This window comes from Monodon monoceros, unplaced genomic scaffold (genome assembly GCF_005190385.1).
Source record: "Monodon monoceros isolate NGI ecotype Baffin Bay Population unplaced genomic scaffold, NGI_Narwhal_1 Super_Scaffold_13, whole genome shotgun sequence".
Classification (NCBI taxonomy): Eukaryota; Metazoa; Chordata; class Mammalia; order Artiodactyla; family Monodontidae; genus Monodon; species Monodon monoceros.
Genome location: NW_021703769.1, coordinates 27,838,838 through 27,861,757, shown reverse-complemented (window position 1 = coordinate 27,861,757; position 22,920 = coordinate 27,838,838). Strand labels below are relative to the sequence as shown.

The 22,920-nt window shown below is 51.5% G+C and overlaps 1 protein-coding gene across 1 annotated transcript; it reads left to right on the top strand.

The window, feature by feature from the left end:
- The first annotated feature begins 3,539 nt into the window (after positions 1-3,539).
- SDCBP2 (syndecan binding protein 2) lies at positions 3,540-22,539 on the top strand. Its single transcript, XM_029221344.1, has 9 exons — positions 3,540-3,900; positions 13,073-13,211; positions 13,879-13,945; positions 14,578-14,678; positions 18,414-18,572; positions 19,233-19,408; positions 19,488-19,659; positions 21,671-21,762; positions 22,021-22,539. The coding sequence occupies exons 2-9, from the start codon at positions 13,158-13,160 to the stop codon at positions 22,073-22,075; spliced, it is 876 nt and encodes a 291-aa protein (XP_029077177.1). The 5' UTR covers positions 3,540-3,900; positions 13,073-13,157; the 3' UTR covers positions 22,076-22,539.
- Positions 22,540-22,920: the final 381 nt, after the last annotated feature.

Below are 22,920 nucleotides of genomic sequence, written 5' to 3'. Positions count from 1 at the left end.
AACTTGTAGCTGGACTCATTCCAAGAGGAAGTTGGAAACTTACATTTATTGAGTGCCAGCCATGTCCTAGGCACTGAGCATGATTCATTTAATCCTCAGGACAAGCCTGTAAAGCAGGTACCAACACTCCATTTGTAGATGTGGAACCCGAAGCTCACAGAGGTTTAGTAACTTGTGCAATGAATGTCACAGATTTGGGACACAGATCTGATGCCCCAGCCCAGCCCATATTTTAAATGAGTTAGCCATTACATTTATAACTGAGATTGACTTTTCTAGGAGGGGCATTCATTCACTCAATAGATACTTACTGAGAGCCTACTATGTGCCAGGCATGATGCTAGGCCCTATGGATAAGAACCCCACAGACAAGTCCCTGCCCTCAGGGAGTGCCCATTCCAGATGGCACAGAGGTTTCATCTCACAGGCCAAATCCAGGTGGCACTAGCTACCTGCAACACTACTGTGAGAGGATTCTGAGCCACCCCTGGGCTCAGCAGGAAGGGGTAAAGTGGCCGATTACTCAGATCTGTGAAGGGTGCTGTTAGAGAGTTTCCAAGCATATGGTCCATATTGGATACCCATGGTTTAGACTTTGAAGATTGTTCATACAAATGTATAACAAAGCAGAAACATACCCTGGTCAGAGCACAGGTTCCAGTTTTCATTTTGAAAATAGCCACTGTAGATCTAATAACTAGGCCGTACCCTCAAGGAACTTAGGGTCTAATTTGTAGCCTAAGACAGATGAACAATACAAGATGATTACTATGAAAGAACAGAACGGGACAGCACAGTCTGATCCAGAGCTCAGAGGCGGGACAGGCCACGTGGATGGGGGTGACAGGGAGACTTCCTGGAAGACGAGCTCAGTGGGTTTGGCTAGGTGGAATGGGGGCAGGGGGAAGGCATTCTGGGAGAAGCAGCAGCACAGGCAAAGGTATGGAAGTGTGAGGTGGGAGTGGAGAGGATTGTGGCTTGGCTGGGGTAGAAGCACTGGGGGAACAAGGCTGAAATGGTAACGATGGGGCTGGACCGTGAGTGTCAATGTCAGGCCCGGGAATTCAGTTCTGATCCTCACGCTCCCTGCTTCCCCCTCCAGTAGGGAGCCACTGAGGACTTTGGGCAAGGGATGCCAACAAAAAGTACCAAAATGTTCATTGCAACTCTATTTACAATAGCCCAGAGATGGAAACAACCTAAGTGTCCATCATCGGATGAATGGATAAAGAAGATGTGGCACATATATACAATGGAATATTACTCAGCCATAAACAGAAACAAAATTGAGCTATTTGTAGTGAGGTGGATGGACCTAGAGTCTGTCCTACAGAGTGAAGTAAGTCAGAAAGAGAAAGACAAATACCGTATGCTAACACATATATATGGAATTTAAGAAAAAGAATGTCATGAAGAACCTAGGGGTAAGACAGGAATAAAGACACAGACCTACTACAGAATGGACTTGAGGATATGGGGAGGGGGAAGGGTAAGCTGTGACAAAGCGGGAGAGAGGCATGGACATATATACACTACCAAACGTAAGGCAGATAGCCAGTGGGAAGCAGCCGCATAGCACAGGGAGATCGTGACCGCCTGGAGGGGTGGGATAGGGAGGGTGGGAGGGAGGGAGATGCAAGAGGGAAGAGATATGGGAACTGATTCACTTTGTTATAAAGCAGAAGCTAACACACCATTGTAAAGCAATTATACTCCAATAAAGATGTAAAAAAAAATTTTTAAATTAAAATTAAAAAGTACTTATTGTTGGCTGGAACAGGAGAGAAGTCAGAGGTGGAGGTGGCTGTAACACCAGGGCATGGAGTGAGTGCCCCTGCACGTAGGTGGAGGTGAGGGGATGTGGATTCTAGTCCCAGATCTGTGCCAATGTGCTGTGTGACCGCGGGCAAGTTCCATACCCTTCTGGAAAAGGCCCCTTTTAGACCTTGGCTGAGTGAACTGAGGTGTGTATGGGGGCAGGGGGTGTCACTTGGTTCACTTAGGGTCTCTATTTTCTACTTTTGTTTGGTCTTAAAGACCTGACCTAAGGTGGGTCCATCACTCATGGTTTACCACATGCTTCAGGACCATATGGTTCAGCCCTTGGGTGTGTCCACACCTCAGCTTCAAGTGCATTTGTCTCACAGAAGAGAAAACAGAAGCTTGGAGGCACTCTGCAGCTGTGTTACTTGAGAGAGGGACTTTGCCTCTCACCTGCTTCACAGGGATGGCAGGAGCCACTGAGATAATGACTGTGAAGCACCTGGGGCAGGATCTCGTACTCTGCAGGCCATGAGGGCTTCATTATTGGCCACTGCCTTTCTTGCCATGGTTCTTGTTTCTTGCTGTTGTCTCCAGTGTGGGCCTCTTGGCTGTAAGCCCCTGAGGCTGGCAGTGTCTCCTGCATGGGCTGAACACCAGCTGGGCCCCGGTCGGCATCTGACGCCCAAGGCTAGTGCCCCTCCACCCAGGATCGTCATGGGGACTGTGATGTGGGCCCGCCTGGCCTGCCGAGCAGCCCCGATGCTCACCCCACCCTGGGCGGCTGCCCTGCATCATTCCTCCCAGGACCACCCAGCATGGGGGGTGCAGCCCTCCCCAGGCACCAGGTGTGACAGGCACCTCTATATATCCAAACCTACCAGGACCTCAGCTAAATTCCTCCCCCTTTTCTGTTTAATTTTATATGATTATTTGGAGGGATAGTCAAAAGTTAAATTTTTTCAAAATTTAAAAGGCACCAAAAAGTGCGCTATTCAAAAATCCCCTCCCACCTCAGCACACAGCCCCCTAGTTGTCCTTCCTGGAGACAACCCATCTAAATTCCTTTTTAAAACAATTAACCTTAATTTGATCCCCCCTGATTACAAAAATCATAAACATTCAAAGCAAAAACTAACTTCAAAAGAAAACAAAACAAAACCCCACCACCTTGAAACAGACACAAAAGTACAAACCAAAACCCCACCCACAATCCCACCATCCGGATTTCCAGCGTTTTAGGATACGCCCTCCCAGACTGTTTTCAGTGCATATTCACTTTTCAAAAAATGAAGACAAAACACAAGATGGTTATCACGATACTGATTTTTCAATGTCTTGCCGGAACACTTCCTCATGGCTTCTTCCTTAATGACGTTGCCAGCTTTGTGATCTTCCACAGATGCTGCCTTATTTAACTGACCCTAGCGATGGGCATTTGGGGATTTCTAGATTTCTCTATTATAAGAAACACGGTGGGCCCTGAGACCTCACTGCCTACTTGTTTATTTTCTTGTAACAAATTCCTACAAGAGGAAATGCTGGGTCACAAGGTACGGCCTTTTTTTTTTTTTTTTTTTTGTGGTACGCGGGCCTCTCACTGTTGTGGCCTCTCCCGTTGCGGAGCACAGGCTCCGGACGCGCAGGCTCAGCGGCCATGGCTCACGGGCCCAGCCGCTCCGCGGCATGTGGGATCTTCCCAGACCGGGGCATGAACCCGTGTCCCCTGCATCGGCAGGTGGACTGTCAACCACTGTGCCACCAGGGAAGCCCAGGTATGGCCATTTTTTAAGACCCATCAAACTGCCCTCAGTGAGTTCAGCAGGACTGGTTGTCCAATCCAAATCCGATTTCCTCAAGGCCAAGAAGTCTTGGTTCATCACCCTCTCAACAGGAGCTGTGAGCCCCTAACCCCACCTCCACATCCAGACTACGGCCAAAGCCCTCCTCTGAGCCTGGTGACCTAGGAGCAGGCTGAGTCAGCCGCAGGTCCTTACCTGGGCCCATCCCAGTCCTGAGTGAGTCAGCTGACCAGGGAGCAGGAACCCAGCTGGGACAAGGGCCGCCACCTTCCAGGGAGGGGACCAGACTCCATCAGCAGTGGCTAGAGAAGGACGAGCAGCAGCACCTGGCCTGCAGGTAAGAGCGGGGCAAGGGGCCCTTAGAGGTGGGCACAGGGATAAGGGAGACCTGCTCTCACCTGTCTTCTTCCCTGCCTGTCCCGACCCTCTGGGACTTCCAGGCCTTTTTCTCTCAAGGTGCTTTTCTCTGGCAGTGAAATGTGAACTGGGGTTTCCTCTTCTGAGCCCAGCCCCGGGCCAGGTTCAAGGGCTGGGTGATATTTATCCAGACATCACTAGGGCTCCAGGCTCCTCCTCACTGCCTGGGTCCGTTCTCACGGAGATGGGACCCACACTTTGCTCCTTGAAATGGGCTCCTGGAAAGCCAAAGAGCAACTCCCACAGGGAACTGAGTGGGGGCCTCAGTTTCTGTCACTTACTTCTCTGCCTGAAGCTGTTTCCATTAACAAGCTCCCTACCATGGCAAGGAGAACCTGCTGGGGGAACGGGGCCAGTGGCCTGATCTGAACACTGGTTTCCTCCTGCGGGAACTCCCATGCAATCAGGGGAACTGAATGAGGCAATGGATATAAGGGGCTGGAACATGCCCTCCACACAGCAAGCCTCAGAAAACGGTGCTTAAGATGGGGCTGCTGTGTGCTGGGCCAGCACTGCACTGGCTGCTGTACATACGGTGGCCCCAACTACTAACAGCTGCACCACCATCACTTCTCGCCTGGGCTCCCTGTCCACCCGTGCCCCCTAATCTATCCTCCAAATGAAAGTCAGACCATGTCACTCTGCTGCTCAGGATTCTCCAGGGGCTCCCATCTCATCAGAGTAAATGCCAAGCCGTCAGCATGACCCACAGGCCCTACAGGATCTAGTCCCTCTCGCTACATCTCCAGTCTCCTCTCCTACTACTTCCCCTATGAACAAGTGACTTCAGTCTCACTGGTCAGATGTTCCCTAAACAGAGGGCAGTGGCTTGCCCTCAGCCTCAATGCTTCTCCCTCCCCACTTAGGCTTTTACTCAAAAGCCACCTGTCACCCCCCCCACCCACCCCCTGGCAGTGAGGCTCTTCCGCACCTCCAGGCTCTACCCTCCACTCTGCTTTATCTTTCTTCCCATCACTTCCCACCACCTAACGTGGCATAAGCACTTATTTAATCCAGCTAGAAAGTGACACTCTAGGACAGATTTTTCTTTTGTTCCCTGCCTTATTACTGGTACTTAGAACAGTACTGGGACTTAGGTGCCCAGTAAATGTACTGAATGAACAATAGCTAACGATTACTGCATGCCCTTTATGTACTAGTTCTTTCTGTACGTATCTCTTTTATTTAAGAATCTTTTAATTAATCTCCACAATAACTCTGTGATGCAAGTATTGTTACCCATATTACAAAGGAATGAATGACATGCCGAAGGGACTTGTCCATGCTTGCTCTCCCAAGTCAGATGCAGCAGTCTGAACCCATCCTGCCTGCCTCCAAGGTCCTTGGCTTCGCTCTGCCTCTCCTGCGCCTGGGTTCAGGAGTGTCCGCACTCCTTGAAGAAGTCCACAGCTTTTCTCCAGCAGGTAGTACAGCCTGAGAGAAGGAGGGGAGTATATGCTGGTGGCTTAGCAACAGCCTCTTCTTTTCCGACTCACCACATCCCTGGGCTAATTTGGCCTTCCAGGAGCTGTTCCTCTGACACTCTAACCCACGCTTCCCTCCAGCACACTGTCTTCTGAAGGATGGATGAGTTGTCCACGGGAACAAGTGGGCGTCCCATAGTTTCAGCTCTTTGGAACAAAGTGTTCCAAAGGAGTGTTCTCATTCCGAAGTCCAAAGATGGGGGCTGGCGACCCCTTTTCAGCCCTGCTGGTCTCTGAGGACCTGATTGCTGCTTTGTTGTGGGAGTTGTTATTGCTCAGAATATTACAGAGTGCAGCAGCTCAGGGATGGAAATCCTGGAAAATGCAGTGGGAGAGGAAAATTTCTCTGGGTGAGATAGGTTAGATGGGTTCCTTTCTTTTCAGAGGAGCCAGTTAATTTCGGGAAGTCATCAGCACCGAACTGAGCAAACTCTTCCATTGTCAGACCGCAGGAGCCAGCCTTTCAATCTACTTCATCAGGGCACTGGTTTTACTCCCCTTCTAGGCCAGGGTTTTTCTTCAAAGGACTTTTTGGGGCTTTCTCTTCCCCTTGGGTCTGCTTTTCTACTTCTTTAAGGAACAGTAACTGGATGCCTGCTGTGTAGCACGCAGTGGGCACAGCACTGGGGCTTCAGAAATGAGCGACATTCCTGACCAAAGAGGGCGACAGGCAAACAAAGACAGCTCAGTGGAAATCCAACCCAGGAAATGCAGAAGACCTTGCTCACAGTGGGTGCTTAATAAACAGTAGTGGAATGAATGATGAATAGGCAAATATGAGATTCTGCGGTCTAGAGAAGGGAGGCTTGCCTAACGCTGTGTTTGGTTTTGGGGATTTGGGGGGAAAAGAAGAGGGGTTCACCAGATGAACAAGGTGGTGGTGGCTGGGGGGAGGTGTGAATGGCATTCAAGACAAAGGGAACAGCACCTGTAAAAGCACAGAGGCATGAACTAGCAGGGTGAGTTTTAGGATCAGCACCTGTAAAAGTACAGAGGCATGAACTAGCAGGGTGAGTTTGGAATTAATGAAATGCAGGGTGAGTGCGCAAGAGTGAGGAGGTCACCAGGAGTCAGTGGAGAAGGTACCAGGAGTCACATCATAGAGACTGGAATATCAAGTTGAAGTCGCATATTTTCTCCTGAGGGCAAGAGCTGGGTATGGCTGGAGAGCAGGAGCTAAGGATAACTCCCAGATTTCTGGCTCAGACCGTGAGGTGCATTTGGTGGTGTCACTGTAGACGGGCAGCAAAGCTGGGGAAAAATGAATTCAATTTGAATAAACTGCAGGAGGTAGTAAAGATCTGGAAGGCAGCTGGACTCTTGAGCCTGGGCCTCCCTATCCCTGGAGTAACATACTGCACTCTCACCCTGCTGAACCCCATCCTTCACGGTCCACTAGGCGTCTCCTACCTTCCTCCAGGCCTTCCCCGTTGCCCTAGACTTTTATCCTGCACCCCGCAAACCCAACTGCCTCAATCTCTAAAAATGTGCAGTGGGTCCATTGTTGCTGTGAAAAGTGATCTGCCTGGCCGAGCCCAAGACCTCTACCCTGGGGGGCAGGCACTCAGTCATTCTTGGGTGGGATCCCAGAGTAAATCTTCGTGGAGTGGGGCGGGGCACGTGCAGCTCAGCACTAGGACTGGAAGTCAGGGCCGGGCAAGAAACCTGGGATGGTGGGAAGGACGGTGAAGTCACAACGGTAGGGCATACTCGGGGATCCGAGGAGCTTCCGAAATCCTAGGGAGCGAGGGAGCTTCCTCTTCATTATGAGCAACAGGCAGCCCGGAGCGCAGGCGTGTCAACTTTGCCCTCCTCCCTCCCACAGCTGCCTTAGAACGGAATCTTATCAGCCAGCAGGGGGCGGCTCAACCGCACCCTCGCCCCTTCGGGAAGCCGTTAATGGACCAGGGTCCGGGGCGTGGGGAGGCGAAGGGACACTCGCCCCTTTAAAGCGCGATTTGATCCGCGTAGACTCCAGGCGCGTAAAGAGCGGACGCAGACCCTGACCGAGACTTCCCATCTCTTACTCTGCTGCTTTACCTGTTTTGTGTGTGTGTGTGTGTGTGTATGTGTGCGCGCGCGCCAGCCACGAGCGCCTGGAAAAAGCAAGAAGCCGGGTGAGTTTAGCCGGCCAGCAACCCGCGGGGCAAGGAGACCGCCATTTGCCACCCCACAATCGCAGGATATCCTGGGAAGCGTCCGTAGCCACGCGCAGCCCTGTGTGGGTGACACGCATGCGCCCTAGCGGCCCCAGCGCCTTCTAGCGGCTTGGCGTGGTTTCTGCGCAGGCGCTGTAACCCATAGCAACCAGGGGAGGTCGCCTCAGGCGGAGTTTGGAGTTACCGGAGCGTCGGGGTGGGGAGTCGTTTGAAGAGCTTTGATCCAAGATCGTTGGACAGATTGGGAAACTGAGGCCTGGGGTGAAGAACAGGCCCTAGGAACCGTTGGGGCTTTCTCCGGTGCCCGAGTGCTCGGAGTTTTGTGTCTGGCTGCATTCAAAAAGCGGGAAATTGAGGCTGAGGGAGGGGGCGGGTTCGTCTTGAGTGATGGTTCAGTGTCCGCCCCTCCCTCCCGCTGCCGCCTGGGTTAAAAAAAAAATAAACGTGATGCCCTCTCTCTACTATAAAGGAGAAATGAGAGCAATGAAAGTAATTTATAATAAACGAATATGCCCTTCACTATGTAAAAGCTCAGACTGGATGACACCCGGTCACGTCTGTACCTAACTTAAAATGAGAAAGTTTGGATTTAATAGTATTCAACTAAATTTTGCCAAAGTTTACATTCGGCATCTTTTGTTTGTTTGGCTGTGTGGGGTATTAGTTCACCGACCAGGGATGGAACCTTCTTCCCCTGCGTTGGAAGGCGGATTCTTTACCACTGGACCACCACAGAAGTCCCTCTATGTGGTATCTTGAGTCGAAGATTAAATGTATTTGTATACAGGCGTGCCATCACTGTGACAGCTACAAACGCAGACACACATGGGTGCGTTCTGGTGACTCACCTGTGCTCAGAAGGATAGACAGTGATTTTCCACAATAGTGAACAAAACAAAGAATAACTTCCTCGGTTAAGCTGGTGTATACATTTCTGGATAATATATTGTATATTAAAACCAGGGAAAGTTTCATTGTATTTGTATATAAAACAGGTTATAAACAGGTTTTTTGCCTCCATGAAGGTTTGGCAGGGTATCGGAAAGTTGTGCAGGACCGCTTTGTTGGGGTGAGCTGTTCTGTGCATTACAGGAGGTCCGGGTCTCTACTCCCTGCTTCCTAAATGCTAGTAGTGTCCCCTCAGTCGTGTGACACCCAAAACTGCCCCCACAAATTTCCAATCTGTTCCTTGGAAAACCACTGATTTATTCAGTCGAATAGCAATTTTTGCCGGCATCCATGTGCTGGGTGCTGTTTTGGTGGGGAGGCATAGGGTGGTGAACAGGACACAGTCCCCACCCTTCCGAGTTGGGGCCCAGTATGAGGAAATACCCAGATAGTAATCATACAATATGATAAATAACTTGACAGTAGGGGCGGTACAAGTCAGTTTGGGAACACATGAAGACCCGGCCAACTAGCAGGGGGTCCCATGGTCTGAAAAAGCCAACCAGAGAAGAAACATTTGAGCTGAGCCTTGAAAGAGCACCATGCAGAGAAGGGTGGTGTGCCAAGCAGAGGGATCAGCATGACTGAAACAGATCCAGTGTTGCTAGCACGCAGTGGACACTCCAATGTTGTGAATGAGTAGATGGATGACTGAATGAGACACGCATATTTGCCGGCAGGGAGCCATTCCCCACTATATCATGAACCGCTAAACCTGCCTCTTGAGTCCACCCAGAGCCCAAACCTTAGTTGAGACCCAGAGTAGGCGGCAATGGTGAAAGGGTCCCAGACACAGAGGAAGGGTTGTGTGGTCTTAGCCCGGGAGTGATTTCCAAGAAGTAGATCTCTGATTCTGCTCTCCCAGAAAACATAACCGCTCTGCTGCTTCAGTGTTTGAAAAAGCAGGGCAGGGGTGCCTCTTATTTTCACACCTGTCTTTCACGTGTGATCCTGGTAGCAGGGCATGTTTTTGGCAGATGGTACCTCCTGAGGACTGTCCCGAGATAAAAGTTTCCCAGAGTGTGTGCACAGTGGAGAAGACCACAGACAAAGTGGTCTCTTCCCTCAGCTGATTTAAAGGAGGCCAGGGCCAGTCTCTCTCTCCCCCTGGGACAATCCCTGTCCTCTTGAGATGATCATTCCTGCCCCAAAGGCTAAGGCAAAGATCTGCAGCTGCCTGCCTGCAGGAGCCAAGCAGGCAGCGTAAGTCAGCTGGATGGGCACTTCGGGAAGCAAGGAGGTGCGTGCAGCCCCATGTTATGGCAGGCTGCGACTTGGGCCTGGCTGACTGTTGCCGTGCATGATTCCTGCTCTTGCATTGCCAAATAGTGTGATTTTTCTTTTCTGTACAAGTTAGAAGTGAAGAATTTTATATTTCCAGATTTTAAAATGTTGGCATTAATTCAAATGAAAACAAAAAAAAACCAGGCCTGTGAGAGGTGAACAAAACCTGTTTGGGACCTCTCATCCTTGTTTCCATCCTAGGAAGGTGCATGTCCATAGGACATCAGAGCTTTACTTTACAAGGAGAAAAGTGGAAGCCCGGGCAGAAGGCATTGCTTCTGGAAATATTATTGCATTGGTGTCCGTGCTAGGGGCTAGGAGTTCCATAGCAAATTAGAAGGTCCAGTTCCTGCCCTTCTGGAACTCCCAATAGGTAGACAAAGAGGCAACTACAGGAGTAGTGAATGATCAACAGAGTAAGAACATGAGTTGGGTGAGGAGGGGGGTTTGGGGGCGGGGGGAGCACAAATCAAGGCAAGCTTCCTAAACGAAGAGCCCTCTGGTCTGGGACTTGAAAATAATTGGGAGTTAGCTAGGTAGGCAGTGGAGGGGGTAGAAACGTATTCCAAATAGAGGGAATAATAATTCATGCAAAGGCCTGGGGACATGAGAAAATTCGATTAATTCGAGGATCTGAAAGCAGCTCATTATGGCTGAAGCTGAGGTTGGGGGTTGGGAGAAGGACGTGTGGAAAGAAAGAAAGCAGGAGAGGGCTTCCCGGGTGGCGCAGTGGTTGAGAATCTGCCTGCTAATGCAGGGAACACAGGTTCGAGTCCTGGTCTGGGAGGATCCCACATGCCCCAGAGCAACTGGGCCCGTGAGCCACAACTACTGAGCCTGCGCGTCTGGAGCCTGTGCTCCGCAAGAAGAGAGGCTGCGATAGTGAGAGGCCCGCGCACCGCGATGAAGAGTGACCCCCGCTTCCCACAACTAGAGAAAGCCCTCGCACAGAAACGAAGACCCAACACCGCAAAAATTAATTAATTAATTAAACTCCTACCCCCAACATCTTCTTTAAAAAAAAAAAAAAGAAAGAAAGCAGGAGAATTAGGCGGGGGGGGGGGGGCGGGGGCGGTGCAAGCAAATGTCTATAGGGTCTCACTGCCAGTAAGTAAAGCGGTCTTGATGTAAGAGACAGCAGAGGCTGGTGGGGTCTGGGACGCCCGGGAGCCAGCTGCGACTCAGCTGTAGCCACTCAGCAGCGGTCCAGTGTTGCCAGAATGTCGTGTTTTTCAGGAGCAATGTGAAGTTAGATTATTAAAAGCAGCGTCTTGGACTTCCCTGGTGGAGCAGTGGTTGGGAATCTGCCTGCCAATGCAGGGGACATGGGTTCGAGCCCTGGTCCAGGAAGATCCCACAGGCCTCGGAGCAACTAAGCCCGTGCACCACAACTACTGAGCCTGCGCTCTAGAGCCCCTGAGCCACAACTACGGAGCCCGCGTGCCTAGATCCCGTGCTCTGCAACAAGAGAAGCCACCGCAATGAGAAGCCTGCGCACCACAATGAAAAGTAGGCCCCACTCGCTGCAACTAGAGAAAGCCCGCGTGCAGCAATGAAGACCCAACACAGCCAAAAATAAAATTAATTAATTTAAAAAAAAGCAGCGTCTTGAGTTATGCATTTAGGGGGCTAGTTTGAATGTATAAAGCACTTGGCAACAGATTTTTTTAAAAAACACCTTTATTGGAGTATAATTGCTTTACAATGTTTGCGTCTGGCCTTTGAGCCACCAGTTCCAATCTTTGGAGGAATCGTAAAGGGAACGTGGGCTCGATTCTGAGAGTGTGGAGCCACTGGGGGTTTTCAGCAGGGCGTGACATTCCAGGCTCATGCAGAAAGGGCCTGTCGGCTGGAGAACAACAATAGAGGAGCTAGGACTCATTGGAGATGTCGTGGTACCTGCAGAAGGGCGGGGAGATGGTGGAGGTCTGCAGGCAGCATGGGGATTAGGGATGGGATGGGGAGAGATGGGGTTTGACGGCAGATTAGGAGGGATGGGGGAGGTCGTTGGGGAGTGTTAAGGTTGATACAAGGGTCAAGGCAGCAGGTACAGAGGAAGGACGAGGAACAGTGATGGATGAAGATGACCTCAGCCCCTGTGGGTCACTCAGGGGAGATGCCCAGAGGATCTGGACCTGGTCCGGAGAATGTGGGCCCAGTGGGGTGAATAGGACACCCCTTGACCCCAAGGAACTGCAGTTCAGGTGGGAAGACAGACTGAGGATGATTGAAGAGTCCAGGGCCGGAGGCTGGCCCAGAGTCTCTTCTGAGGGCAGGGCCCTTGGGAGCAGCAGTGACCTCATTGTCTGAGAAGCCAGGGTGGGAGGGCGGGGCAGAGACATCCAGCTAGTGACGACTGGCCCAACAAAGGCCCGGAGACGTGACAGAGACAATGTGTTAGTGGGTAAACGGAAAAGAATCCAGAAAGACAAACTGCTCCTTCCTCACATTTCAACTAGGAAGGAAAAAAGCATTTCTGGGAGGTAATTTCTTTGAATTTCTTTTGGTACCTTGCTCCGAGGTCCCTGGTTCTCCTCTGGACAGGTAGAAGGCGTTCAGTAAATGTTTATCGTGCTTCCCCCCATTTCCTTCTCCCTCTGGAGCAATACTCTGCTGAGTGTATAAATTCTGCTACAGTTTGTGTGCATGTTTTTAAGAGTTGCCTTTGGCCTTACCTCATTGTGGTCAAGATCAAGAGTCACCAGTGAGACCGGAAATGGCTGGTATGCAGTAGGACCTCAAACGCCCAGAGATGGAGAGGCGTGTGGGGGCTGGGGAGGACTTCCAAAGCGCCTGCTGCCTTTCTGTTGTAATATTAAGTCCCCGCCCACTTGACACTGGACTGAACCCTGCGTAGTTGTGGGGCGATGCTGTGCAAACCCCTAACGGTGGCCGGGTATACAGCAGGTACTCACTACCCACCAGCTGGACTGGATCTAGGTCTTGAGTGATCAGACCTCATAAGCCTGTCTGACCTTTGAAACAGGACAGGGAAGGACGTGGCCCCCAATCCTGCTTTGCCTGGTCGGCATGTGCTATAGGTGACCCCGGGTCTCAGGTTCTAAAGCCCAGAGTCGGCTGAACATGGTGGGATGGGATTTTTGCGGGGTTGAGAGCACAGGCTTGGGAACCAAACAGACTTTGGGTCAAATCCCAGCTCCCCCATCTCTAAAATGGGGATAATAATACCTTTGTGACATCTTTCTCGTCCTGAGAGTGCTGAGTGGCACACGTCCGTGCCTCCTCTCAGCCTTCAGCCCTCCTCACCCTCTGTGCCCTGCAGGGTGTTCCAAAGAGCAGCCATGTCCACCCTGTACCCATCTCTGGAGGACCTGAAGGTGGACCAAGCCATGCAGGTAAAGTGCCAGGCTACCAGCCTGGGGTCCCCTGACGGGGCCTTCTGGATTGCGCCAGGGTAGCTAAGGGAGGCCTGTCTTGGGTCAAGTGTTGGGGACCCCTGGGAGTTCCTGACTGGCCCCAGGGCATGCAGGTCCCCACTGCAGGGCCTGCTGAGCAGAGCAGGTGTCCAGAGGCCAAGGCAATGGAATTACAGCAGGTGGAGAAGACCAAGCAGCAGCAGACCGGCCTGTCTGGTGCCTGCTCTATCCCAGAGCTTCCTCCATCCGGGTTCGTGTAGAACCCGTGCTCTAGGACAAGCTTCCAGAGTAAACCCCGTGGCCGTGGCGTTTGGCCTACTCAGCCCCCAGAAGCCCTTTTCTCCTTCCATCCCACATGAGGTCCTAGTGGGTTTTGAGAATTGGGGACTTTTCGACTGAAAATTTGCCTTGGCTGCCTCAAGTAGTAAATGAGTTGTGACATTTGGTGGGTCGCGGGCCCCTGGGAGAACCTCCCTCCAGAAGCGTGGACATCTGCAGAGGCCATATTTACTCCAAGGGTCATGGACACCCCCCCTCAGGCCGCCAGCATACCTAATGCCCTGACCCCCAGCCTCAGGGAGCCCCAGGCCTCAAGGGCTCTGGGGCTCATGGCCACAGCTGACTGGCACTCCCCATCCATCCCCAGGCCGAGGCCAGAGCCGTACCCAGGATGCCCGCCCTGCCGGGGCAGGGAACAGACTCCGAGCCGTCAGGTGAGTGAGTGGGCTGGGGTTCTCCTGGCTGAGAGTGACCTCTGCTGGACATTTCTGAGAGCCTGCCTCCTTCCTGCCGCTGAGCCGTGGGCACTATGCAGGTTGACCCTTCCTAGAACCCTTAGAGGGGGACACTGAGAAACCCGCAGCTTTGTGAGGGCACTGACTGCCCTGACTTGGGGCCACCAAGGAAGGCTGCATGTGGAGACCAGGATGTGTGTGGTGGCCCTGGAGCTGCTCGTGGCCGTCTTGATTCAGGCCCCGTGGTAGCAAACTTGAACTCAGGCCCAGCTCTTCTCCTCCTCACCATGCAGTTCCCCAGATCTGCCCTCGGGTCTGGCCGGTGCCAAATAAAGTCAGTTAAATTGAACACCAAAGTGATACATGAGGTACTCAGCGTCCCAGGCTGCTCCTGGAGAAAGCAGACCGTCTGAGGGGAGGACCCACAGTGCCAGCGAGCGTTCCTGGGAGTGCAGAGCCAACTCAGGGGTATACTGCATTCTTGGGAGTAAACAGCATCCCCAGGCCCTGTTTCTTAATAAAAATGAGTGACCACCTGGGAGCCAGGCAGGTGTGGCTAATCTCAGGCCCGGAGTAACACCTTTCTTCTTCCTTCCTTCCCTTCCCATCAGTTTTGTATCCAAACCTGTCGGAACTGGAAGGTTATATGGGTCTTTCGTTCTCCAGCCACGAAGTCCAGCAGAACCTGCCTCAGATTCCAGAAGGTGCCAGTGTAGGTATTTGTCTCTTGCCTGATGTGGGCCCTCCTTCTTGGTCTTACCATTTAAACAGACTTGAATCTCCTCTTTCCCCAGCGTTGCTGCACCTCTGTTTTTTGATGGCACTTCGTATTTTCAGCCTTCATTAAAAGTGCTGTGGGGTTTCGTGGTTTCCTGAGGGCCTTGGGGCTGAAGGGCCACTGCCTGCCCTTTGACCTCTGACCTGCTGGCCTGAGCCTGCTGGAGGAGAAGGGAGGACATTAAACCTGGCCTGGGCCTGGGTGCTTCTACTGAAGGGCTGCCTGTGACTTGACAGCAGCTGCATGGTTAGGCAGAGCCCAGTGGGAAGGGGCTTGTCTCCCAGCCCCACTCCCCAATAAACAATAACGCTTGATTCCTGCTCCACATGGCTTCAGGGAGCAAAGGAAATCATAACATTGAAATATTCACTCCTGAAAATGTATTCACCTATAGAATCAGTCCCAAACCCTCTCCCAATCAGCTCCAGCCTCCCTGCGGACCATCTGTCAGGTGTCCTTGTCTGCCAGCCCCTCCCTGGTCCAGTGCAAATCGACTGCAGAGTGCAAATGCAAATCTTCCTAAGGCCGCAGGATTTCATGAAATCGATGGAAATGAGGATGAGAACTGCCACACTGACAAATGAGGATTTCACAGGAAAAATCAGAAAGGATGAGGACATGTGGGACCCTGAGAAAAACTGGCAACACCCTGGGGTGTTTCTCCAAAATGACCCTCCTGACAGTCGTGTAGGGAAGTACACACAAGAAGCAAAGTAGCTCATGTTGCATATAGTCCAATTTTAATCCATCGATTTAATCCCTCTTTGGCCCAATAATTAGGACAACCTAAATTTTGATTAAAAATTACAGATAAGGCTTCCCTGGTGGCGCAGTGGTTGAGAGTCCGCCTGCCGATGCAGGGGACACGGGTTCGTGCCCCGGTCCGGGAAGATCCCACATGCCGCGGAGCGGCTGGGCCCGTGAGCCATGGCCGCTGAGCCTGCGCGTCCGGAGCCTGTGCTCCGCAACGGGAGAGGCCACAACAGTGAGAGGCCCGCGTACCGCAAAAAAAAAAAGACAGATAATGCATTTTTATAATTAAAATTTTTTAGTTATTTTATTTCATTTTAACTTTTTATTTTTAAGTAATCATAAATTCATAGGAAGTTGCAAAGATAGAGAAGTCCTTTGTACTCTTCACTCAGTTTTCCCAGTAGTTCCGTTTTATGTAACTACACTATAACGTCAAAACCAGGCATTTTACATTGGTACAATGTGTGTCTGTGGTTCAATGTCATTTTATCACCTGCAACCACCAGCGCAATCAAGATAGAGAACTATGTCATCACCACAAGGGTATCTCTAATCTCTAGTGTTGTCCCTTCATAATCGTTCCCAGCCTCCCTCTCACCATCCGCAGCCCCTTGGCAACCACTAGCGTGTTTTTGTCCCTATAATTTTGCCATTTCAGAAGGTTATGTAAGTGGAATCACGCGGTGTGTGACTTTTTCAGATGGACTCTTTCCACTCAGCATCCTGCCCTGGAGATCCTTCGAGGCTGTTGCCTGTATCAACAGTTCATTCCTTTTTATCGCTGGGTTGTGTTCCATGGTGTGTCTGTACCCCCAGTTTGTTTAACCTCTTGAGGGACATTTTAGTTGTTTCCGGTTTTTGTCTATTATAAACTAAGCTATTATGGATGTTTGTGTACAGCTTTTTGTACGGATACAAGTTTTTGTTTCTCTGGGATAAACGCCCAGGAGTGTAATTCCTAGGTAGTGTTATAAATGTATGGTTAATTCTTTAAAAAAGAAAGTGCCAAACTATTTCCAGAATGGCTGTGCTATTTTATTTTCCTGCCAGCAATGCATGAGTGTTTTCAGTTTCTTCACATCCTTGCCAGCATTTGGTATTATCACTATTTTAAATTTTAATCATTATGGTAGGTGTGTAGCATTGACTTATCATTGTCTTAATTTGCCATTTCCCTAACGCTAGTGATGCTGAACATCTTTTCATGTGCTCAGTTACCAGCTGTATATTCTTTTCGGTAAAATGTTTCTTCATATCTTTTGCTCATTTTCTAAATGGATTGTTTTTTTTAAGTCAACATTTGAGACTTTATTCTAGAGTCCTTTGTCAGATATTTGATTTGTAAATATTTTCTCCCACTGTGTAGTTTCTCCTTTGATCGTATTAAAAGGGTTTCTTGCAGAGCAAAAAGTCTTTAATTTTGATGAGGTCCAAGTTATTGATTTTTTTTCTTTTGTGGATTATGCTTTAGTGTCCTAAGAAATTTCACTGAGCCCTAGGTCCTAAAGATTTTCCTTTTTACTTTCTTCTAAAACTGCTATAGTTTTATGTTTAAATTTATGGTTGAATTTGAGTTAATTTGTGTATAACCTGTGGAGTCAGTGCTCACATTTTGCCCACGGATGTTCAGTTGCTCCCTCACCATTTGTTGAAAAGACTCTTCTTTCTCCAGTGAATTGCTCTTGCACCTCTGTTAAGAAGCAGTTGCCCCTCCTTGTGTGAGGCTATTTCTGGATTCTCTCTTCTGCTCCATGATCCATGTGTCTGTCGCGCCCCAATACAACACTGTCTTAATTACTGTAGCTATATAATAAATCTGGAAATTTGGTAGAGTGATTTCTCCTGTTTTATTCTTTTTATCAGAATAGTTTTAGCTATTCTAGTTCCTTTGTCTTTTCATATAAAGTTTAGACTAACCTTGCATGTATCTACAAAACATCTTGTAGAGATTGTGATAAGAATTACATTAAATCTGTACATCAATCTGGGGACAGTTGACAGCTTTACTATGTTTTCCCAATTCATGAATACAGAATATCTCTCTATTTATTTAGGTCTTCCTTGATATCTTTTATCAGTGTTTTTTTCATTTCCAGCATACAATTCCTGCATATGTTTTATTAGGTTTACACCTAAGTATTTCTTTTTTTTTTTGAGTGATTGTAAGTGGTATTGTATTTTTAATTTTAGCTTCCACATGTTCATTGTTAGTATTTAGAAGTACAATTGATTTTTTTGTATATGTTGGTCTTGTATCCTGTGACCTTGTTGAACTCACTTATGAGTTCTAGGAGTTTACTTGTAGATTCCTTGGAATTTTCTAGTGAAGTATCATCTCATCTGCAAATAGAGACCATTTTATGTCTTCTTTTCCAATCTATATGCCTTTTATTTCCTTTTCTTGCCTTATTGCTCTGGCTAGGTTTTCCATTACTGTATTTAATAGTAGTGGTGAGAGTGGACATCCTGACCTTGTTCCAGATCTTAGGGGGGAAAGCACTCACTCATTTTGGTACTTTTACCTTAATTTTTTTCAAGGCAGAGATCAAATTGAGCCCATTTCCCCCCATCGTTCACTATTTTCTGTGGAACTTTTATTTTTAAGTGGATTTTAAAGGGCTCTTCTCCTGACCCCAGTTTGCCTTGGAAAACGAGGACCCCTTTCCTATTTACCTGTCCTCTCTTCTCTCCCTACTTTCCCGGCTGTTTTTCAGGGGTGTGGACTTTGACGCCCCCTAGTGGCGTCATTGAGCCATGTTCCCTCTCGCCCGCACGCGGGAAAGTGTGTGAGCTGGGGTGGACTGCGGCCTGGGGTCCACTCCATTCTCCTTACCCCATCCCTGCTCCCACCCCGGGGACTCTTGTGGCACGAGGCCCCAGGCGCTGGCTGACCGCCTGCTCTTCTGATGTCTGCAGGCAGCGGCCTCGGGCCCCTCACCGGACCAGGTGGTGGCGCCGGTGTCCGGGAACAGCTTGGGCGTGCTGCCTGGGGAGGTCAAGCCCGGGGTGCGCGAGATCCACCTGTGCAAGGACGAGCGCGGCAAGACGGGGCTGCGGCTGCGGGCCATCGACAAGGTGGGACTGGGGGTCGGGGGGGAGAGGAAGGGCCCCGCGGAGGGCGGAGGGCGAGCCCGCGTGCTGGACAGCGCCTGCCCGCAGCCCGAGTTGCCCGCCCTCCTCCGCGCGCCTCCGGGGTTCTGGCCGCCTCGTCCACCAGCGGGAGAGGAGGCAGAGCGGGGAGCCCCATCCACAGTAAGGAAGGGGCTGCGCGGGCTGGGAGCCGAGGCCCACCTGACCCCTAGGCCAGGCTCTTCCTCTCAAGCCGCTCCTACAAGGCCCGAGGGCTGGCTCTGGGTTGCGCCAGGGATCCTCTACCTGCCCCTCCGTGGGCTCCTTGCCTCCTTGTCCCCCAGTCAAAGGGATCTGGCTTCTGGGCGGCTGTCTGCAGACAGTGGAAGCTGGGGGCCCTGGATGCCAGTGTGAGAGGCCTTGTAGTCCAGTGGTTGGGGGTGCAGCCTCCAGTTGGGGTTGAATTCCTGACTCCGTTGCTTCCTAGCTGTGTGGCCTGGAGTGTTTCCTCGCCAGGAAAATGGGGTTGCCCTTGTCTGCTGCGCAGAGCTGCAGTCCCAGTGCCCTGCAGGCTCTGGGAGGATCGGGAGGCAAACAGCAGCTTGGAGGAGGGAGCTGGGCTCATGGTGGGCCGGGAGAGCTGACTGTGGGGACCGCCTCCCCCAGGGGCTCTTTGTGCAGCTGGTCCAGGCCAACACCCCCGCGTCCCTGGTGGGGCTGTGCTTTGGGGACCAGATCCTGCAGATTGATGGGCGCAACTGTGTCGGGTGGAGCACAGACAAAGCCCACCGGGTGGTGAAGAAGGCGTCGGCTGAGAAGATTGTCATGGTTGTTCGGGACAGGTGAGTAGCTGGGTCCCAGGAGCCTCTCTGTCCACCCCCAGCCACGCCCCAGGCCCAGCTCACTGTCCGTCCCTGCCAGGCCATTCCAGCGGACCGTCACCATGCACAAGGACAGCACAGGCCACATCGGCTTCGTCATCAAGAAGGGGAAGATCATCTCTTTGGTCAAAGGGAGTTCTGCGGCCCGCAACGGGCTCCTCATCAACCACTACGTGTGCGAGGTGAATGGGCAGAACGTCATTGGGCTGAAGGTAAGCTAGGCAGAGCAGTGGCTCTGTCCCGGGACGTCAGGGGCTGGGACACGCCAGGTGGTGGGCAGGTTCGTGTCTGCGGGTGGGCTGCTGCCCCCACCCCAGCCTCCGTTCCTCATCCTAAGGCTGCTACAGGGATTCGATGTGACAAGGTGCACAGAGCTTCGAGCACAGCGCATGCACAAAGTAATTGCTCAGTAAATACAAGCGATTGTTACTTACACGTGGAGGCCAGAGGTGTGACAGGGAGCCGGGGGGTGGGGGTGGGGGTGGAGTTGATGACCTGTGTAAGGACGTAGGTGCCCAGGTGGCTCCTGGCTGCATGGACACCTCCCTACTCTGTGTGGCACTTCTGTTTGTATCCTGGATCTTGTTCAGTAATAGGAATATCTTAGAAAATCGCTCTTCAGAAGTCCATTTCTGACCTCCTTTTTTTGCCCTCCCAAGGGGGTTTGCGTGGCGAGTTTTATCTTTAAATACAGAAGGAGCAAGTGATCTAGGCCCAGTGCTGTGACCTGGACTCGGGGGTGGGTGCCTTTGGGGAATGGACCCTGGAGGAGGATGAGTCACGCCGCTTCTGGTCCCTGGATAAGTGAGAGTGGTTTATCCCGACTTGATACCACCAGGACCAAGAGTGCTTCTTAATCCCAGCTGTGATTCAGAGTGAGGGTCCCTGCCCTGCTGCAGCCAGGGCTTTGGGGCTCACAGGTAGGGCTCCCCGGGTAGAGGTGTCTTGGGCGGTGGCATCTCACTCCACAGGTGGCACAGTCTTTTAAGCCAGTTCTCCTCCGCTTCACAAGGGCCATCACCATCACCATTCCTGTCGCACATCTTCCTCCCTGTGCTTGACAGTCTCCCCACCTTCCTTGGAGGCTTGTTCTGCTGGCTCATGAGCATTGTGATCAGCAAGTCCTTCCTAATGTCTGTCTGACATCCCTCCTGCTGCATCTCTCCCCTTCCTTGGGGATCAGGCATGACAATCCAAAGGGAATCCATTGTAGCTAAAAGGCTGAGTGCAGTAACACCAGTTCCGAGTGGCTGGCTCTACTGGGTGTTAGTGAACCCACTCCTTTCAAAGCATGACAGTTCTTTGTTCTTAACTGTTCTGGAGAGCAGTCCTTGTAAAATGTGCTGCAGATTCTCTCGTCCTCACTGATGGTTCAAGGCTTCACTATGAACTTATCAGTTATCCTACCAAACAATGGCGTAAGGCTCTAAGGACTGGGCCTGTCCCTTTGCTGAATGGCCCCAGATAGCTATGCTTCTTGAGATCATTTATCTTCTCAAAGGTCTGTCTATTTCTACTCTGTGGCCATCACTAGTCCCACCTAGCACATCTTCTCCCATTTATCCTGGAACAGCTAAGAAAACACATACCTGGGTTAGACACCTGCGTAAAGTAAAGGTCATGGTGTCTGAGTAAGGGCCAGAGGCTCTTCTAATGGCCATAGCGTTTGTCTTTGGACTGTTTGGCACACTTTGTGTAGACGCCTTTTGTTTCTTGTTCTCCCCATGATCTGAATGGCTTCTGCGGGCCTCTCTTTTCACTAGTCGACAAGATGTAAGAGGAAGAAGTACCACATGGGCTCGGCTCAGGCTGACAGGAGCCCAGGGAAGAGGGTGGGGGAGCCCCTGCTGTGCCCCCACTGCACGGTTATTCTCTTTGTGCTTTGGGTCCAGAACCCGAGTGTGACGGGGTCCTGGGAAACGGCATACATGTGTGCTTGGTGAGATTCCCAGGGCTCTTTGGGGAAAGTCACGTTTGTGAGGCCCTGTTAGGTGTCAGGCCCACACAGGCCCTCGAGCTGAGGGGGGGGGAGGGGCACGCTCATTTTACTGACAGGGCCTTAGGTGGGAGGCCCACGTTCTTGTTCACCTGAGGGGCAGCCCTGTCCCTGATGTCAGAATGTCAGTGGCATCCTTCAGCGGGGGCCGTGCTGACCTCTCCACAGAGGTGCCTTCAGAGTTTCCCCTGGCCCCCGGGGTGACCGCTCACTCACCCCTTCTCCAGGACAAAGAAGTCATGGAGATTCTGGCCACAGCTGGGAACGTCATCAACCTGGCCATCATCCCCACTGTGATCTATGCGCACATGGTCAGAAAGTAAGGCTGGTCACCTCCTGCCCCTCCCCCCTCAGCTCCCCACCTCCCGTCCACCCCGGCTTCCTCAAGGCTCCTGCAGAGCCCAGACCAGCCTGCCCTCTGCTCTCCTGCCCTTGCCTCCCTTCACGCTAGCCAGTGGCTTCTGGTGATTTGAAGGTCTTAGACTCGGAAGTGAGGGTCCACAAGGCATGCACAGGCTTTGCGGGGATGGGGGAAGGTGCTGCCAGTGTTGGCGACTGTCCTTGTTGCTGTATCTAGGTTGTCCCCAGCCCTGCTCCACCACACCATGGACCACTCCATCCCTGACATCTGAAGCCATGGGAGAGCAGCTCAGCCCTCTCACCCTCCAGCAGGAAGGGGAGAGTCCTCAGGGGACAGACTGAGGAGGCCTCTGCCTGGGGGCGGGGCTGTCTCCAGGCGGGCGCGTTCTGGGTGGGGCAACATTGGATCACATGGGCCTGTCCTTTATACACACTGGCCTCCTTGGAGCCTCAGCCTCTTAACTGGGCTAAGGCAGGGGCAGGGCCCACAGGCAGTGATTCTCTGAGCCGATTTAAATGCTGGGCACGTAGGCAGGCCGACTAAACACTTCCTAAAGTTGCAGCTGGGTCCCTTTCAAACTTTTGCCTCTACCAGTAAAACATTTCCATGGTTTGAGAGAACAAATACATTTTTTTGGGAGAATTGTTTCTTTTTCCTTTAGTTGTTCTTTGTCACAAACTGTATTTAGTTATAACCCGTCACTGTCTTTGAATAAAGATTTGATTTTACATAAAATCCCTTCCTCAAAAGTAACTGAAATTCCAGAATCTTCTGTCTCATGACATGCCAGAGCTGGTTTTCTTTTAAGCAGTGGTGAGACCAAGGCCTTTGCTACATATTGCCTCTGAGAGCAGTGACTGGGCTTTGCCACCGTCACACGCCGCCGGTCCGGGGCATGGGTGACTAGAGGGGGACAGTGTGGGGCCCTGGAAGGGGGCCCTGGCTCTTGCGCACCCCTGCTCAGCGACTGCAGCTGGCTTCCGCATCTGCAGGACGGGCGTGAGGACCACTTCAAGGGTGCTGGAGAGGATGGAACACGTGCACTTACAGGGCTCCACGGGTCTGACGGGGGGCGTGGGGTGCGCCAAGTGACCCCCTGGAGGGGAGTCAGGAGCA

What these genes read in the sequence shown, in the direction of transcription:
- SDCBP2 (XM_029221344.1), top strand. Translation starts at nt 13,158, where the DNA reads ATGTCCACCCTGTACCCATCTCTGGAGGACCTGAAGGTGGACCAAGCC. An exon ending in GGCTGCGGGCCATCGACAAG is followed by an intron (nt 18,573 to 19,232) that starts GTGGGACTGGGG and finishes CGCCTCCCCCAG; the next exon opens with GGGCTCTTTGTGCAGCTGGT. An exon ending in GTCATGGTTGTTCGGGACAG is followed by an intron (nt 19,409 to 19,487) that starts GTGAGTAGCTGG and finishes CGTCCCTGCCAG; the next exon opens with GCCATTCCAGCGGACCGTCA.